Below are 17,051 nucleotides of genomic sequence, written 5' to 3'. Positions count from 1 at the left end.
GACCAAGATAGACAGACACACACACAAACACACCACACAAACACACACACACTCACACACACACACACCACACAAACACACACACACACCACACAAACACACACACACACACACACACACACAGTTTTAATTCCCATCCATCACAATGGAACTAGGCACTCATGAATTGTGGAAGAACATAAACATTTGGTCCACAACACTGATACAGTTTTGGAGTAAAAACACAATTCCATGTCTCCCAACACAGAAGGCATGGTCATCTGTCCCCATAATGCCAATTAAACGTATGAGTGATGTCTAAAAGCAGAGACAAGATTTTGTCAGCATACCCCAAGTAGGGGGTCAGACAGAAAGGCCCAGTGACCACAAGTTTATCTTTTGGGTGCTTACATGATTGCTAGTTTTATTTTTTTATTTTTATTTTTTCGTGATTTTTATTGAGATCTACATTTTTCTCTGCTCCCCTCCCTACCTCTCCCCTCCCCTTCAACCCTCTGCCATGGTCCCCATGCTCCTAATTTACTCAGGAGATCTTGTCTTTTTCTCCTTCCATGTAGATTAGATCTATGTAAGTCTCTCTTCGTGTCCTCACTGTTGCTAGGTTCTCTGGGATTGTGATTTGTAGGCTGGTTTTCTTTGCTTTATGTTTTAAAAACACTTATGAGTGAGTACATGTGATAATTGTCTTTCTGTGTCTGGGTTGCCTCACTCAAAATGATGTTTTCTAGCTCCATTCATTTGCCTGCAAAATTCAAGGTTTAGTTACTTTTTTCTGCTGTGTAGTACTCCATTATGTAAATGTACCACATTTTCCTTATTCATTCTTCAGTCAATGGGCATTTAGGTTGTTTCCAAGTTCTGGCTATGACAAACAATGCTGCTATGAACATAGTTGAGCACATGTTTTTGTGGCATGATTGAGTATCCTTTGGATATATACCCAAAAGTGATATTGCTGGATCTTGAGGAAGGTTGTTTCCTAATTTTCTGAGAAATCATCACACTGGCATTCAAAGGGGCTGTACCAGCTTGCATTCCCACCAGCAACGCCGGAGTGTTCCCTTTACCCCACAATCTCTCCAATCACTAGTTTTAAATGGGAGACACAGGGTCTGCATAGCTGTAGAAAAGGCCTTCTGGGTCGATGGAACCATTTTGGTTCCTCAGGGTGATCTACAGAGCTTCTTACTCTGCTCATCACTAAAGAGGAAAGACTTGGTTCTCATGAGAGGATAACTTCTCCAGGGTACAGCTACTGAATTTATGCATCATTTCACCTATGTGGTTTCCACTTGCTTAAGAGTAATCAATTTTAATTACATATCTCAAAAGTGTTTATTGATTGATCAGTCCTGTTGTTCCTGAAATCAAAGGTCATTGAAGAGGAAAGTGACTCACAGAAAATGATAAAGAGGCAAAGAGAGTCAGAGAAGGCAAGATGGAGTTAGTGAGACCAGAGTCCAGCACCCTTCTTCAGTACCATGTTACTGAGTGCCACTGTCTTAACACCCATGATTAATCAAGTCAGCAAATATATTCTGTATTGATATAGAAGGGAAGTCTTTATGCTTGGGGTAGGGAGCACCAATCAAAGAGAAAACTGAGGTCTCTGTCCTACAGGAGTTTTCAATGTGGTTAAAATATGAGAGTCACACATGGAAAAACATGGATATCTGCTACCAATAATAATTAACATTGCAGAATACAGGCTACTGACCTTAAGGTCAGTCTGGCAATGTCATGCAATAGTGAGGCTTCACCATGAAATGGGCAGTACTCAAAGGCATCTTTTCAGAGAGACCAAATGATTCCCAAGAGATGTCTTTGGTGGCCCTCCTGTTATTCATCTATTCACTCACCTCTTACTAGGGCATGGGATATGCTCAGAGCTGAAAATGCAGAATAGTAGGTGGCATCACCCTGAAGAGTTAGCATCTCAAAGAAGAATGACAACGCCAACAAGCTCAAGAGCAATTCTAAAGTCCTTAAAGAAGACACAAGGCTTGCTTCTCCAGCATTAGCCTGATATTTCTCATGTCCACACTCATCCCAGGAATCTCTCTTCAGTTATTCAGTGTCTTCTTCCTTCTGTGTTTTTATTTTTTCCCCACTGGTTTCTTGGTCCAAATTCTTCCCTTCTCAATTCACATGCCTCTGCCTCTCCAACTCATTCGTTATATCTCACCCTAGATGACACCCCAGAAGGTTGTCCCCAGCCTTCCCATCCTTCCAAGCAAGGTGTGTGACCTCTTACACAGTGCCTGCACTGTGCTGTGTCTTTCGGATCCCGTAATCACACTGCAGTGAAATTACATAGTACCATAATTGCAGGTTAATGTCCAAGAAAGAATTTTTGTTCTGCTTTCTTATTTTGCCCATTTATAGAATCATCATTTGCATATTCAGAATCGTGGTAGGAAAATGTTAGAGACTTTTTCAAATGTCTAAAATGAGAAAGGGTATGCCTAAGGTCTCCTTGAAAAAAGTTTATTTGACTGCCTTAACTCTTTCAAAAATCAAACTCTTTCTCTCATAGTTATAACAGTGCCAAATGAAGCACAAATTATCCACAAATCTAAGGTATAATTTTTGAAGAGCCCAAAGTTGTACTGTTACTGATGTTCTGAAAGCTAACTGAGACTTTTAATCAAGGACAGAGTTCCTACAAACAGGCCTGGAGCTGGATTTCTTTTCAAGCACACATCAGTAGAGCCTCTAACTTAGAAGATATCATTTGCATCATAAAACAAATCTTCAGTTATCAAGCCAGTCTTTCCAACTGTTCTCCAAATAATGATTTCCTTCTATATATTGCCATTTCACATGTTGAAAGTTCAATACTTGTGCTTGTGTTCAGGACAGTTTGCTTCTTCAAAAACTCTTCCTGCATATTCTCTCCATAAAAAAAAAAGATACACACTGCCATCTTTACTGCATATACATCACACCCTTCCAAATATCACCTTTCTGAAGTTTATATGCCAGACCAAAGGATAGGAAAATATTTATAAATACATGCATAATAAATTTGACTTCATAACACATCTTCACAGGCATTTATTTGAAAAGGGGGAGGGATCTGGCATTGCCTACAGAGTTACTCTGGGCAGGAATGATCACTGCCAGTTTCTCACCGTAAAATGAAAGGAATTTCCCTTTTACCCTATAACCCAAATACCAGACTGCGCTTAAGGATGTGGTTGACATTTTAAAAGATCACTCAAAGTGTTCTCTTCCCAAACGCAATTATGCCCTCCATCTCTGTGGGAGCCATTGTCTAGGTCTTCTTGGCTCTCTAGCATCTCTCTGTCTGGCTTTCATGATCCTGATTATCTATTCATTTGCTACCCAGCACTCATCTTATGAAAGATCATGTCTGCCATTTCTATAATGAGTGCTTGACTTTTACTGCCAGCATAAACATATAAAATACATAATAATTAAAGTTCACTAGTCACCAAAGTCTTTAGATCTGTCATATTGCTAATTTAATTTTTCAAACAATTGCTTCTTAGAGCAAGGTTGTTTTTGCCCCTTTGGGTACTTCAAGACGTGGAGTGAAGAAGATGTCCACAAAGCAGGGAGATCATAAATGGGCACTATATGTTTCAAAGTTAAAACTCATCCTCCATCAAATAAAGTATATATAAGATCTGATTGTTCTCAGAGAGAACAAAACTTTACTTGGTAACTGAAGGAAGTATTTTCCCTAAGTTAAATAATTAAATAATGTAGTTTTCAGAACATCTAAGTGTTATTTAACAAGCAGCATAATTTTTATGGAGGATTGTGTACATGCTAAGGGAGAAAAGTCCTTGAAATAAAAGTCTGAAGAAACACGAGTTAGAAATTTCACAATACATTGTCTTCAATTGGATAAGGACAGGGCTTCAGAGAAGCTCTTCTTTGGACACAATTCCTTGTTTAGATAACATTTTCCAAGTCCCCTAAGTGCCTCATGATAATGAATTCATCTGACGCTTCCTCTAATCGCAAAAGAGATTAATGAGCTCATGTGCTATTCATGTGGCTCTCTGGGGACATCAGCATGTGTTACTAGAAGTGTAATGTTTAGAAATGGATACAGTGGGATGTATATCAGCCAAGGATGCTAGCAAGAAGATTCTCAGTTAATGAAGAAGCAAGAAATAAAAAGGCAGCTTCCTTTGATAGGGTTCTCTTTCTGAGTAACGGAGGTCAGGAGGATGTGCTCAAACAAACCACAGCAATCAAAATACAAACAAACAACTTAGCAGTCTCGAGCCTTGGGAAATTTTCTTCATCCTGAGCCTCAGTCTCCTTCACTGTAAAATGGGGCCATAGTGAGTGACATCAATGTTACCAATGCTGCTAGTAAGAATAAAGGTGGTGGAACAATCCAACAGCCAAAACAGTCAATAGATCTCATTCCAAACAAGATTGCTTTAAGAAGCATGTAAAACTGGTGTGTATATTTAAAAACACAGGATCATTGAGATTAAAGAAAAAGGATCACTGCACATTCAAAGTCAACTAGGACTAAAAAGTGAGTCTGCCTAAAGATGATGGCGATGATGATGGTGGTGGTAATAATCAGGGGTAGAACAGTGACACAATGGTGGAGAGCAATTGCTGTTCTTCTAACACGGTGGTTCTCAACTTGTGAGTTGTGACCCCTCTGGGGATCAAACAACTCTTTCCCAGGGGTCAAATATCAGATATCCTACATATCAGATATTACATTACGATTCATAACAGTAGCAAAATTACAATTATGGGAGTAGCAATTAAATGATTTTATGGTTGGGAGTCACCACTACATGAGGAACCGTATTAAAGGTTCACAGCATTAGGAAGGTTGAGAAGAACAGCTCTAGAGGATCTGAGTTCAGTTCCCAGCTCACTCACATGGTTGGCTCATGGTTGCTCATAGCAACAGCTTCAGGTAATTTGTCAGTCTCTTCTAACCTAGATATGCACTCACATATGAGTGGGCACACACGAATGCTTTATAAGTCCAACCGTATTTTACTTTTAGTGCACCATTTTGACAATTCTGGATAAAGTTCACATCCGCAAGAAAATGAATCCCTCCGGAAGAGATGAAGTTGACATGTAAGGGCATTAATATTAGTTTCTGAATGAGGAAGCCAGAGTTGACTAAGTTTTGATCAAATTGCCCTTTTTTTCTAATCTGAAAGTGAAACATTGGATTTGAGGCAACACAGGAGTTGTTTCCTCTGACATAGGACTGTGCCTGCAGCTGTAATTGAGGCTGTAACTTATCAGCCTCCTGAGGGGCCACTTCAGCTGCTGGGCAGGAGGGAAGCATACCATCTTCCGTGCGGGCAGGAATTCTGTACTTCTAGCCGATGCATGTTACTTCTCATGAAGCCTGATTTAAAACATGGTCATCCCTTTTGTTCTAAAAGACCCCACCTTCTCCGCCTCTGCAAGTTCTTGCTCATTCTGTGTCCATTGTTAGAGCTCCCCTGGAATTCTCAGTGGCAAGACAATATCTGGTCATACTCCTTTGACTTCAAGCTGAAGTTGCCACAGCCTAGAAAATGATTCTGCAGATTCCAGTCCAGACAAAGAAGCCTACTTGACCCAAATGTGTAAGGCTATCACTCTTTAGTCACAGGTCATCCCAATCTCAGGGCAAATGTCATCACAAAACCACGAAAACCCAACCTGTGTGAGGGACTATACTGCCATCGTTTGTGTACAGTGAATTTCTTTCTCAATCTGTTCAGATACAAAATTAGCACACACTCTCTTGGTCCTCATTTATAGATGCAAGCATGGTAGCACTAATGTTTTAATGTAGTAGCAATGAATATATAGAACATGTGGCCAAAGAGCACTGGAATAAAGGTCACAAACATTGTCTCTAAGACAGATACTTTCTAGGACACAACCTTGGGTCTGGATAACAGCGTCAGTGAAATGAGCCTTTCCTGCTCTGAGATTCCCAAACCAAGCCAGCAGCCACAGTCAGCAGAATAGATCAGGCTTCTGGGCTGTTCTTACAAATGAAGCGCACGTGTTTACAGCTGTCTATGGTGGCATTTACCATGCAAAAGCAGGGTTGTTAGTATGACAGAAGCCATAAGTCCTATGTTGGTGATATGATCTAAAAGATGATACACACTAACTCATTTTGAAGACAAAAGAAGCTGGTCCCCTTCACGATCTCAGGCAGCCTTGGTAGACGGGACTGAGGTGACATCTGGGATGTGTTATTTAAAAACCCAGTCTAAACAGGATTTTCTAAAATCACCCTGAAGATCTGGCTTTACTGAGATATTAGATTATATATATATTTGCATTTTTTATTGAGAAAAGAAAAAAAACAAGTTTCTGCCTCCTCCCAGCCTCCCATTTCCCTCCCCCTCCTCCCACCCTTCTCCCCCTCCCCCCACTCCTCTCCCCCTCCCTCTCCAGTCCAAAGAGAAGTCAGGGTTCCCTGCCCTGTGGTAAGTCCTAGGTCCTCCCCCCTCCGTCCATATCTAGGAAGGTGAACATCCAAACTGGCTAGGCTCCCACAAAGCCAGCACATTAAGTAGATTCAAAACCCCATGCCATTGTCCTTGGCTTCTCATCAGCCCTCATTGTTCGCCATGTTCAGAGAGTCCAGTTTTATCCCTTGCTTTTTCAGTCACAGTCCAGCTGGCCTTGGTGAGCTCCCAATAGATCAGCTCCACTGTCTCAGTGGGTGGGTGCACCCCTCGTGGTCCCGACTTCCTTGCTCAGCTTCTCCCTCCTTCCGCTCCTCACTGGGACCTTGAGAGCTCAGTCCAGTGCTCCAGTGTGGGTCTCTGTCTCTATCTCCATCCATCACCAGATGAAGGTTCTATGGTGATATGCAAGATATTCGTCATTATATCAGCAAGTATTCTTGCCACTAATGTTGCTAACCAGTCACTGACAAGCCTTACATAAGAGAAATGATTGGGGAATGTTTGTCTCATAAAAAATTGATGGAATTTGCTGTCACAACTCTGATCTTCAAATTCTAACTGTAGAGATCTGTTTATGGAGCTACTATACTCATCTTCTTAGACCTCAATCTTTGAGGAATACTTTTGATCCCAAGGAAGTTTACTGTGTTTTACAGGACAAAAAGGGAAATGAATGAACAGAAGCCCTTGAAATGATTTCTTCTCAGTCATGGAGAGAAAAATTTCTTAGAAACTTATTGACAGACATTTCTGTCCCGCACAATCCCACAGCCATTTAGCCCCAAAGAAACACACAAAGGTCTACATTAATCATAAACTGGTTGTCCTGGCAGCTTAGGCTTTCTTATTAACTAATTTTTACATCTTAAATTAGCCCATAATTCTTGTCTGTGTTAGCCACATGGCTTGGTACCTTTATCATGAGACGTTCTCATCTTGCTTCCTCTGCGTCTGGTTGATGACTATAGGCTGACTCTTCTTCCCAGAATTCTCCCCTTCTGGTCACCCCCACCTTTACTTCCTGCCACATCATCCCATCTATACTTCCTGCCTGGCTACTGGCCAATCAGCATTTTATTCAAATACAAGTAATAAATCTTTACAGGGTGAAAAAAAAAAAACCCATTGTCCCACAGCAGAAACGCATTAAATTAGCTTAATGTTGACAGAATTCCACCCTCGTCAGATTTGATGCACACACATGCACGAATCCTTACTTAAGCTAGTCCTGAATTCCTTAGAAATTAACAACATTAAACATTACCGAGTATTCTAAATAGCGTTTTGACAATGCAAAACTCATAAATATATGCAGATAATTTTTACATATCTAAAATGGTATATTTTATTCTGACCCTAAACTAGTTACTAGTTGCCTCACTGCTTCCACATTGATGAAATATCTCGGAAGTATCATATCATAGAGTTTCTATCTTTGCATAGTTGAAATTCTCTTCCATGAAGATTAGTCAAGAAGTCTGAAGACTTCAGGCACAAGAAAACTAGAAAAGGAAAACTAAACCTGCCCAGAAGTTTTCAACAGTGGGCAGAGGTGGGACAAGGGCCAGAAGGGACATCTGTTTGAAAGCCACATCCAGGGCAGGGGGAAGGTCTGCCGTATCATCTTGGAAGAGATGTGAAGAATGTCCCCTGGGTTCATGGACTCCCCACCAGCAGAGGACACCTCCAGGGAGTGGGAAGCCATCAAAAGCTCCATCTTTTTTCCCAGGTCTTCCTTTCTCCTCTTTTTCCCAAGGATGTGAGAGGTATGTCAGAGCTTGTAGATCTGCCTCTCAATCCTGCAGTTAAAGACAGGGAGACATCATGGTGGTGCCTGAAGGACAGTCAGAGGCTGAAGTCAAAAGATGAAGGCACAGAGAGAGCCTTCCCTTCTAACCTTTAAGAACCCAAGGAGCCTCACTGTGGTGGTTTACATGAGGCTGATCCTCAGAGGCTCATATGCTGAAATACTTCATCCCTGGTTGGTGTAACTGTTTGGTAAGAAATAGATAATGTGAGTGGGCTCTGAGGCTTCAAAAGCCCATGCCATTTCCAGTAAAGTATCTCTCTGTCTTGTGCTTGAGGATCACGATGTGAGCTCTTAAAACACCATAGATACCTGCCTGCTAGATGCACCCATCATGATATGCATGGGCTGTAGCCATCCGAATTATAGGTCCAAATAGACACTTTCTTCTGTATGTTGCTTTGGTGACCTTAGTGACCTTTTACAGATGTCCAGCTTTTGCAGATTTTAGCCTCAGTCACCAATTCATGTCTAAGGATTGGAACTAGCCTACTATTCCTCAGAGCCAGGCAAGTAAATTCATAGCAGAGGGACCAGCAGCTTCATTTCCAAATGCTATCACAGTGCCGACCTCCACAAACCCAGATGCCATCTGGAAAAAAGAGCAAGGAAGAAGGGATAGGGTGTAGCATCTTCTCATCTATATGGATGTAAATCTAGAGGTGTGTCACATTATTAGAGTCAATTGAATTTTAAATCACACTAAGTTAAATTTAGTTTTATCCACCTACTCAGTGGCCATAGTCCTCAGATCAGTTAAGCTGTAGAAAAGCTGTTTTCTTTGTACACCCAAATTATAATATGAACAAATTTATAATCACGTACAATTATATTATTTTGTTTAGGGGACGCATGCAGATAGCCATTCCCTAAGATTCTTAATAAATCCCTGAAAGCACTAGAGAGCCATTCTTTCAGTATTTGTGTGGGAATCGGTGTGTGTACAGCAAGCAATATGTTGGAAGACAGACATGAGTTCCAGTCAGTGTAAGTCACCAAAAGCATTGCTTTATCAGGTCAGCAGTGAGACTGGTGAATGCAGACAATGTGTGGCCTTCCTGCTCTGTGTTAGTATCCTCCACTGTAGAACTGGTGGCGAGGGGGGGGGGGGCAGTCTCTGTCCTTCCTTGCATTATAGGAGTTTATGTCTCTAGAAAGTGTGAAACCGGGTTACCAAAGTCACAGGGCAGCTATACGTATAGCCTGACAAAGAATTCTTGCATTTGGTTTAATAACCTTTCTTTTATTGTCTCTAGACTCTTTCTTAGTAGAAGTGACTAAGTAAACTTTTTTCCTCACTTAACCAAGAAGTTGTGTCACAGATGACTCCACAGGAATTTAGCAAAGGGCCGTGATTCCAATGAAACTTGAAAGGAGCCTGCAGCCTGCTGTTCTCAAGACAAAAATTCTAAGTCCCCCTGGGTGGGTGGAGATTAGCACAGCCCTTTCAGCAACCTCTCACCTTACAAAATAGATTAATTTGGAAATCAATTCCTAGTGTAGGTGTTCAAGGTAGAAAGTGATCAATGGGTTAGAGCAGCCTCACACAGAAGTGAAGCTATTATCTTCAAAGTGAGCAAAACCCTTTTTCAGAGCCCTGCCTGAACGTGCTGAATGCTTTTATTTGAATATGAAAGAAGGGCTGTTGGCTTCACAGCCTTCCCCTGGAATTTGCTCGTTTGTAACAACAAAGTACTCTTGATGCCCAGGCTGAGCTAGAAACCTTTTCAAGCTGAACCTTCCATTTTTTCTTAGTGAAAATGCAAATGTTTGAACACTAGGAAAACGAAAGAATCGCAGTGTTCTTATCAGTGAATCACCGCAGATTCTTAATGAAGAAGAACATGCCAGAACAGGTTCAAAGAACAAGGCGCTCTCGTTCTTTCGCGCTGGACACGTGCGTACGAGCGCGAGAGAGTATACACACACACACACACACACACACACACACACACACACACACACACGTACACACGCACGCGCGCGCTCGCGTACCCACGCTGCCAATCTTAACCTAACTTCCAAGCTCTGCTCCTCCTTCACATGCTAAGCAGTGAGGCAGATAGCATGATCCATTGTGTGAGTGTGTGTGGTCTCGCTAATTCTCACCACAATAGCCTTCCAGAGAAAATGTGGTTCTCATCTCCTCGACCTTTCAAATGGCAGGTATTTTTCTCACTGCATTTCAAGAAAAGGTTCCAGCCATCTAATCGTTCATCACAATCTAGTAGCTAATTTCGTATCTGATAGCTAAGTGCTTAAGGCACAAGTGTCTGCTTCCTGCATTTCAATCACGCCCACAGGTAAGCCATAGTTAAAGTCGCAGCACCGCCCTGCCCCGAGTGAGCCAATACTGTCACCGTGTGGAACTCGTGCGTATAACAGAAATTCCTGTCTGCCCCAAAAGCCAAAGATTTGGCTACTGTATTTTTGAACTCTCCTGTAGGTGTGCTTTTAAGCTTCGCTTACAAGAGTCCTGTGAAGATTTGAAAACTGAACCTGGATCTTCGTTTTTATGCAAGAATTCATGACGTTGGGATTTTTTTTCTTTTTTCCATCTTTATTTATTTACTTATTTTTGAAAAAAAAGAAAACGATCTTTTTTCATTATAGATATCAATCCAAGTTCCCACTCCCTCCTCTCCTCCCATTCCCTCCACATACCCCTCACAGATTCGCTTCCGCTCTTCGGAGAAGGTAAGGCACACTGCTTTGGGAAAGGTCCCACGCCCTCCCTACTATATCTAGGCTGTAAGGAAGAACATTATAGTCTACTAAGCTTGCTCCCACTGGTACTTAGGAGGAAAAAAAACAAACAAACTCTTTTTAAATGATAAAGAGCTATGGTGAGAGGCTCAGGGAACTCCAAGAACCATTCAGTTTAATAGCAAGGTCGTGCAGAATTCCAGGCCTAGATGACGCTTTCAGTGCCCCACAGAGTTCTGTCCCAAGCCATTCTGTATGCCCCAGAATGTGGTTTAGATGATTGAGAGTGTAGCTGGAGTGTGAATGGAGAAGGCTGAGGCCCAGTTTCTCTCCCTCCTTCTTCCCTCCCTTCCCCTCCCTCCCCTTTCACTACGGTGCCTTAGCCGCCTGAGCTGTGTAATTATGAGAGAGAACTCTGCGGCTTTGCAGAGCCTGAAGGCTCCCAGAGAGACTATTCCATTCCTTCCCTACTGTGTGAACTTCTAGCGCCTAGCTCCATGAGCTTCAAACTCCACAACTACAGTCTTCCAGTTTACTGCATCTAGTTCCTGTTAGAATTGGAATGTGTGCAGCCGGGCGGTGGTGGCGCACGCCTTTAATCCCAGCACGCGGGGAGGCAGAGGCAGGCGGATCTCTGGGAGCTCGAGGTCAGCCTGATTTACAGAACGAGTTGCAGGACCAGCTCAATAGTTACTGAGAAACCCTGTCTCAAAGAACTGAAAAAAAAAAAAAAGAATTGGAATTTTTGCAATATAATTTGTATGGTTCAATGCTTGCTTTTAAGTGAAAATATTCTCCATATATTTAAAAAATAAGAAGCAGAATAAGTAAATGAAGCACAGAGGTTTCAGCAAGGATTAAGGAAAGTGGAGAGGATGTAATCCTATCCCGGGCGAGTGAAAGAAAAAAGCGACACAGAATGAAGTCACTGGAAGGGCAGCCTTGCCGTGTGTGCCAGGCTGTTCTGCCTGAATGTGCAGCCGTGGTGGAGAATAAATTGTGTGCACAAGGAATGCTTGGCATGAGTCTCTCTTGAAATATTTATTAAATGGATGGATAGATTCATAGGAAATGGAATAAATTATAAAACAGCCTCACTGATGAGGAAAAAGGAGGATGTGAGGGCAGGCTTCCCTTAGGAGATGCTGTGCTGGGCATATTTGATTAGTAGCCACCAGGGCAACAGAAAGAAGGAGAGTGGGCTTTCTAGAGAAGGGATCTCATGGTAGTCACTAGCCACAGGCAGCTGGGAAGGAAGGTAAGGTCTGTATCACATCTCACAGAAACTGACCAGGGTGGCGGTGAAGGGGAGGCTGCCGTTCTGAGTCGTCTGTATCCATGTGCCTACAGAATCATCAAACTTCAGGTCATAAATATCCTGAAAAGGAGAAACGCATCTGGACTGAACTCGTGAAGTCTTTATTTTTCTTGTAACCTTTCCTTAAACAGAACGGCATAACAACTATTCAGATTGGCGTGTGATATTTACATAATCGAAAGATGAACAGCATAAGGGCGGGTATGTGGGTGACGTTTCTGTTACTGAGATAAAATACCATGGCCAAAGGATGGAAGAGATTATTTGGTTCATAGTTGCTGCGGGATAAGAGTCCAGGATGGCAGAGAGGCACGCAGCAAGTAGAAGGCATGTAGAGCCAGAGTAGAAAGCTGAGCGCTCCCACCCTTAACTGTAAGTACAAAGCAGAAAGAGTGGACTGAAGAATGGGATGAGTCTTTACCTCTCAAAATTCATCCCCAGTGGCATACTTCCTCCAGTAAGGCAAGACCCTTTAAACTTCCCTAAGAGAGTCTCCAAATGGGGATCAAGTGTTCCAATGCGTAAGCCTACTGGGTACATTTTCATTCAAAGCACTACAGATGGTGTATGTCAGGAGAGGGACTGTTCCATGTAACCAGCTTTTCATCTTATGTAAGTAACTTAAGTTTCTGCCAACTTTGATATTTACTGGGCGACTCTCTGCACATGCTGAGGGCAACTCTATTCTCATTGAGAAAATGTTGCTCCATCTTCCTTTTATATGTCATTATACACTCAATTTTAAACAAAATTCTTTCTTCAAAGTTAACTGAAGTTTTCTTGTAGGAGATCTAATGATGCTCTGATGAGTCCGTGCCTTTCAATAAGCAAATTCCTAAAGGACACTGTGTTGTTTCTATTATGATGCAACGAACCCTTAAATGAGAGCTGAGCTATTAGCAGAAACTCAAGTGTACAATACGATATTGTCTGCTATAAGCAAATGTACAGCAGATCCCTAGAAATTCTTCTTTCCTGTGAGGAAGTGGGGGGGGCACTCAGACACATGTTTGCACACAAACATGAAAGCCAATGTCATTCTTCCCAAGACATCATCTAATTTATTTTGAGACAAGGTCTCTCTCTTTGCCGGGAACTTGCCTAGTTGGCTAAAATGTCTGGCCAAAGAGCTTCAAGCCTCTACCTGTCTCCACCTATCCAACTGCTGCCACTATGCCTGGCTTTCCTAGATTCTGGGGATCAAACCAGCTCTTGTGCTGACACAGTGAGCTCTTCATTAACTGAGTCACTGCCTCAGCCGCTATGATTTATTAACCTTACACAACTGAACCTCTAAAATGGCTTCTTCATGGTATCAACATCTTTTTTGTTTGTTTGTTTTTGTTTTTCGAAACAGGGTTTCTCTCTAGGTTTGGAGTCTGTCCTGGAACTGGTAGACCAGGCTGGCCTCGAACTCATAGAGATTCACCTGCCTCTGACTCCCAAGTGCTGGGACTAACGGCATCACCGCCTGGCAGGTCAAGCACAAATCTTTGATAACATAATTATGCATTTGGATAAGCTTAACCTCTGCCATCAACTGCCACAAAGTATGCTTTATGGGCTTCTTAAACTAGAGTTCTAAAGCGCATTGGCTTTCGTGGAAAGGAACAACGAGGGGAGCAGAATGAAAGCAGGCTGAGGGAGGCCGAGGGAGGCTGAGCTACACAGGACCATAAGGCTTTCTTTGTTGTGGATCTACTTGGACACTCACTAAGCTGATGTCATAGAAGTCTCCAAGAGGGTATCACAGTTCATGACCACGGGGTTCTTTCCTCATGAAGGCCTTGTAGGTGTTTGTGTCTGGCGGAATGCACTTTGGGGAATTCTGAAGGCATAGATGGTGACAATTTACAGTCATATCCATGGATTGCAGAAGAAGAGGGAAGCAATGTTTGCCCTGGGGCCCTGTGTGAGGTGATGGGAATGTAGGCTCACCCATCCTCTGTAGCCCCAAGCCACTCGCATCCCTACCTTAGGCGAGCTGTGGACCTTACCTCCAGTGCCCAAACCATTGTCTTGGTCATGTTGTTATTACCCGGCCATGCAGGCTTAAGATAGGAAGAACAGTGGGTGATTCACCCCTAGACTGGCTGAGTTCCTCTAAGATTTTAAAATCCTCATCCCAGAAGAAGGCATGATCCAGGGCCAAGAGCACAAATATAAGACCACATATCCAAAGCTTACTTATATAAAAATTATATATCTAGCCAAAACTGATTCCTCTGTCCCACCCTTACCTTGGCAAACATATCTGACAAATATATCTTGGCAAATATCTCTATGATCTCCAGGAGGTTGGAGTTATGTGACTTATTCATGAGTAGCTGGGAGGTTTGCAGAGACGCCACAGCTCCAGGAAAGCCACTGGGTTCCTCCCTCTCTACTCCAGGGCTGGTGGCCAGGGAAGAGTGTGCAGCAAGAATGGCGTGCCCTCAGGAACCAATGCACCCCTGCTCTGTCCCCACTAGTCCCAATTGGTACCCTGGAGGCCACTGGTGCCTTGCAGCTGGCTCTCAGGACAGCCCGGAGAATGAATTGAAATACCCTCGGGGATGCTAAGGGTCTGGGCCAGGAACCGCTAAAGCTGCTCTGGCTTTGGGGATACATGGCCCCTGCAGAGGCTCCAGCACTTGGCAGGCCAGGTGTCTAAGCAGAATTTGGGAGAAGGGGCTGATTCCTCTGTGTGGACTGCATTATGTAGTTTTCATAGCTTCTGTTTCTGGTTGAATTTAAGCATCTCAGGTCCCTTTGACCTACCGTTTTCTTCCTCCCAGAGGTAGGTTACTTCCCCTTTGGCATTAAAAGGAAAAGTGCATCCGTTGTGTGAAGAAATGAAAATGATGTATTTTATCAACTTCAAAACTTGTCCCAAGGCCTTCTCCCAGACCATGATAAATAATAGAGGTTTTATTTTCATTGAATTCCTGTGTGGACAGCACGTGCTGGGTCACATTGCACCAATGTGTGGCTGGAAGCAGCTAGGAGCCCTTCAAAGCAGCATCGTGATCCAGAGCTGCGTTCTCTAGCAGGAAGGACAGAGCTGCATCAATGTCGGACCCTACAGGAACAGCCCCTCCCAAATGTGATTTTAAAATGTACTACAATGAATGGGGCGGGGCCACTGGTGTTCCTGTGAGAGCAAAATAAGAGACAGGAGAGAGAGACCAAAAAAGGAGGGCAGAGTAGAAGAAAATTCCCTCTACACAAATGTCACAGGATCAAAACACTCATGGTTTTGGCTTTGCAGTACTCTTCTGATAAACTGCTCTAGTGAGCTAGGCTGGCCATCTTTAGATGGGAAGTCATGATCACTTAGGTTGTAGACACGGCAGTCACCCTGGCTACAATCACATGCGCTGTGTTCTCCACCCCCAGGATCCTGGAGCTGCAGCAGAGTGGAGACATGGACATCCTGAAGCACAAGTGGTGGCCTAAGAATGGCCAGTGTGACCTGTACTCCTCAGTAGATGCGAAGCAGAAGGGAGGAGCCCTGGACATCAAGAGCCTGGCGGGCGTATTCTGCATCCTGGCCGCAGGGATCGTGCTCTCCTGCCTCATAGCGGTGCTGGAGACGTGGTGGAGCAGGAGGAAGGGCTCACGGGTCCCATCCAAAGAGGTACTTGAACTTGTGCCCCAACTAGAGCTGCCAAACATTCGGTGGCTGCATTTCCAGGGAGGAAAGGGTAATATTAGCAACTGCTTTTTCTGATTTCTTTGAAGATTCCAAACAAGCACGTGGCAAGGCAACGCCATTTCCCATTTAGAACATTCAGGGTGAATAAAGAGCAAGGGGCAGTGTCTGTGAGGCTGGCAATTTCATATTCTATGGCAGGCTCTGAAAATCTGAGTCGTGGCCTACATACTAATGATCCAGCAAGGCTGTGGTTCCCTTGACCCAGTTCTCAAAAATGCTTAATAGTTTCTGCCGATTCCTTAAGTTGGAGTTAAACCTGTGTTTTAAAGTCTGGGCATAAAAGGCCCTGGCGTGATGCTTTCTCTTCACCATTAGGCCCTGCTTCCTATCTGTGTGTGAAGATCTGAAGAAATGATGACTGTGTGTCTGGGGCTCTCCCGTGAGCCCACGGTGCCAAATTCACATGGGGAAATCCTTCTGAGTTCTGCTTATCTCCCTGACTATGTCATCAGCTTAACACCAGGGCCATGTTCCAGTTTGTATAGCTGTGCAAAATCATACATAGTAACTCAGGGAAAACAGCATGTGAGGTAAATTCATGAAAACATGAACATTTAAAAAGAGAGAGAGGGACAACAGCACTTGGCTCGTTAATCTTAAAGGAGTTGGTATGAAAAAGACATTGAGTTTATTCAGTGGTTTCATTTGAGGGGCCGTTTCAACAAAAGTTTTAAACTTTCTGCCCAGCGCTTGGCTGACGGATGCCCAAGGCAGTTCACAGAGAATGGGCTTTGATGTACGAAGAAAAATGACCTCTTATTTGTATCTGCATGTCTGCGCGGCAGTGTTTGTCTTTCGAACATCCCTCTCTATGTAGTCTAAGGATCCTCATAGCTCCTTAGATGCAAAGTAGCATCAGTACCGTTTGTAAGAATGGCTTCGCTTTCCTTGCTTCCTACCTGTGTGGGTGATCATACCCAACCCCACGATGTGGAGACAGGATTAAAAGCTAATCAGGTTTATCGCCATGCCGTCTTTGTAGAGTAAGTACGCATTGGTATCTCTGCTGACATCAATCCAAAGCAAAAGGCCACATTAATGCAGATTGTAGCTGAGACTCGATGTTCTGCATACTCTGGA

The 17,051-nt window shown here is 43.2% G+C and overlaps 1 protein-coding gene across 1 annotated transcript in view; it reads left to right on the top strand.

Moving 5' to 3' along the window:
* Positions 1–17,051, top strand: part of LOC101992329 (glutamate receptor ionotropic, delta-2) — a 344,620-nt gene that overhangs the window by 323,898 nt on the left and 3,671 nt on the right. The window contains exon 8 of the mRNA XM_013351292.2: positions 15,653–15,893. Within this exon, the coding sequence (XP_013206746.2) occupies positions 15,653–15,893 (241 nt within the window). The remainder of the gene's footprint in view (positions 1–15,652; positions 15,894–17,051) is intronic.

Source organism: Microtus ochrogaster, linkage group LG3 (genome assembly GCF_000317375.1).
Source record: "Microtus ochrogaster isolate Prairie Vole_2 linkage group LG3, MicOch1.0, whole genome shotgun sequence".
NCBI lineage: Eukaryota > Metazoa > Chordata > Mammalia > Rodentia > Cricetidae > Microtus > Microtus ochrogaster.
The sequence above is the reverse complement of the archived record's forward strand: the minus strand, read 5'-3'. Positions and strand labels throughout refer to the sequence as shown.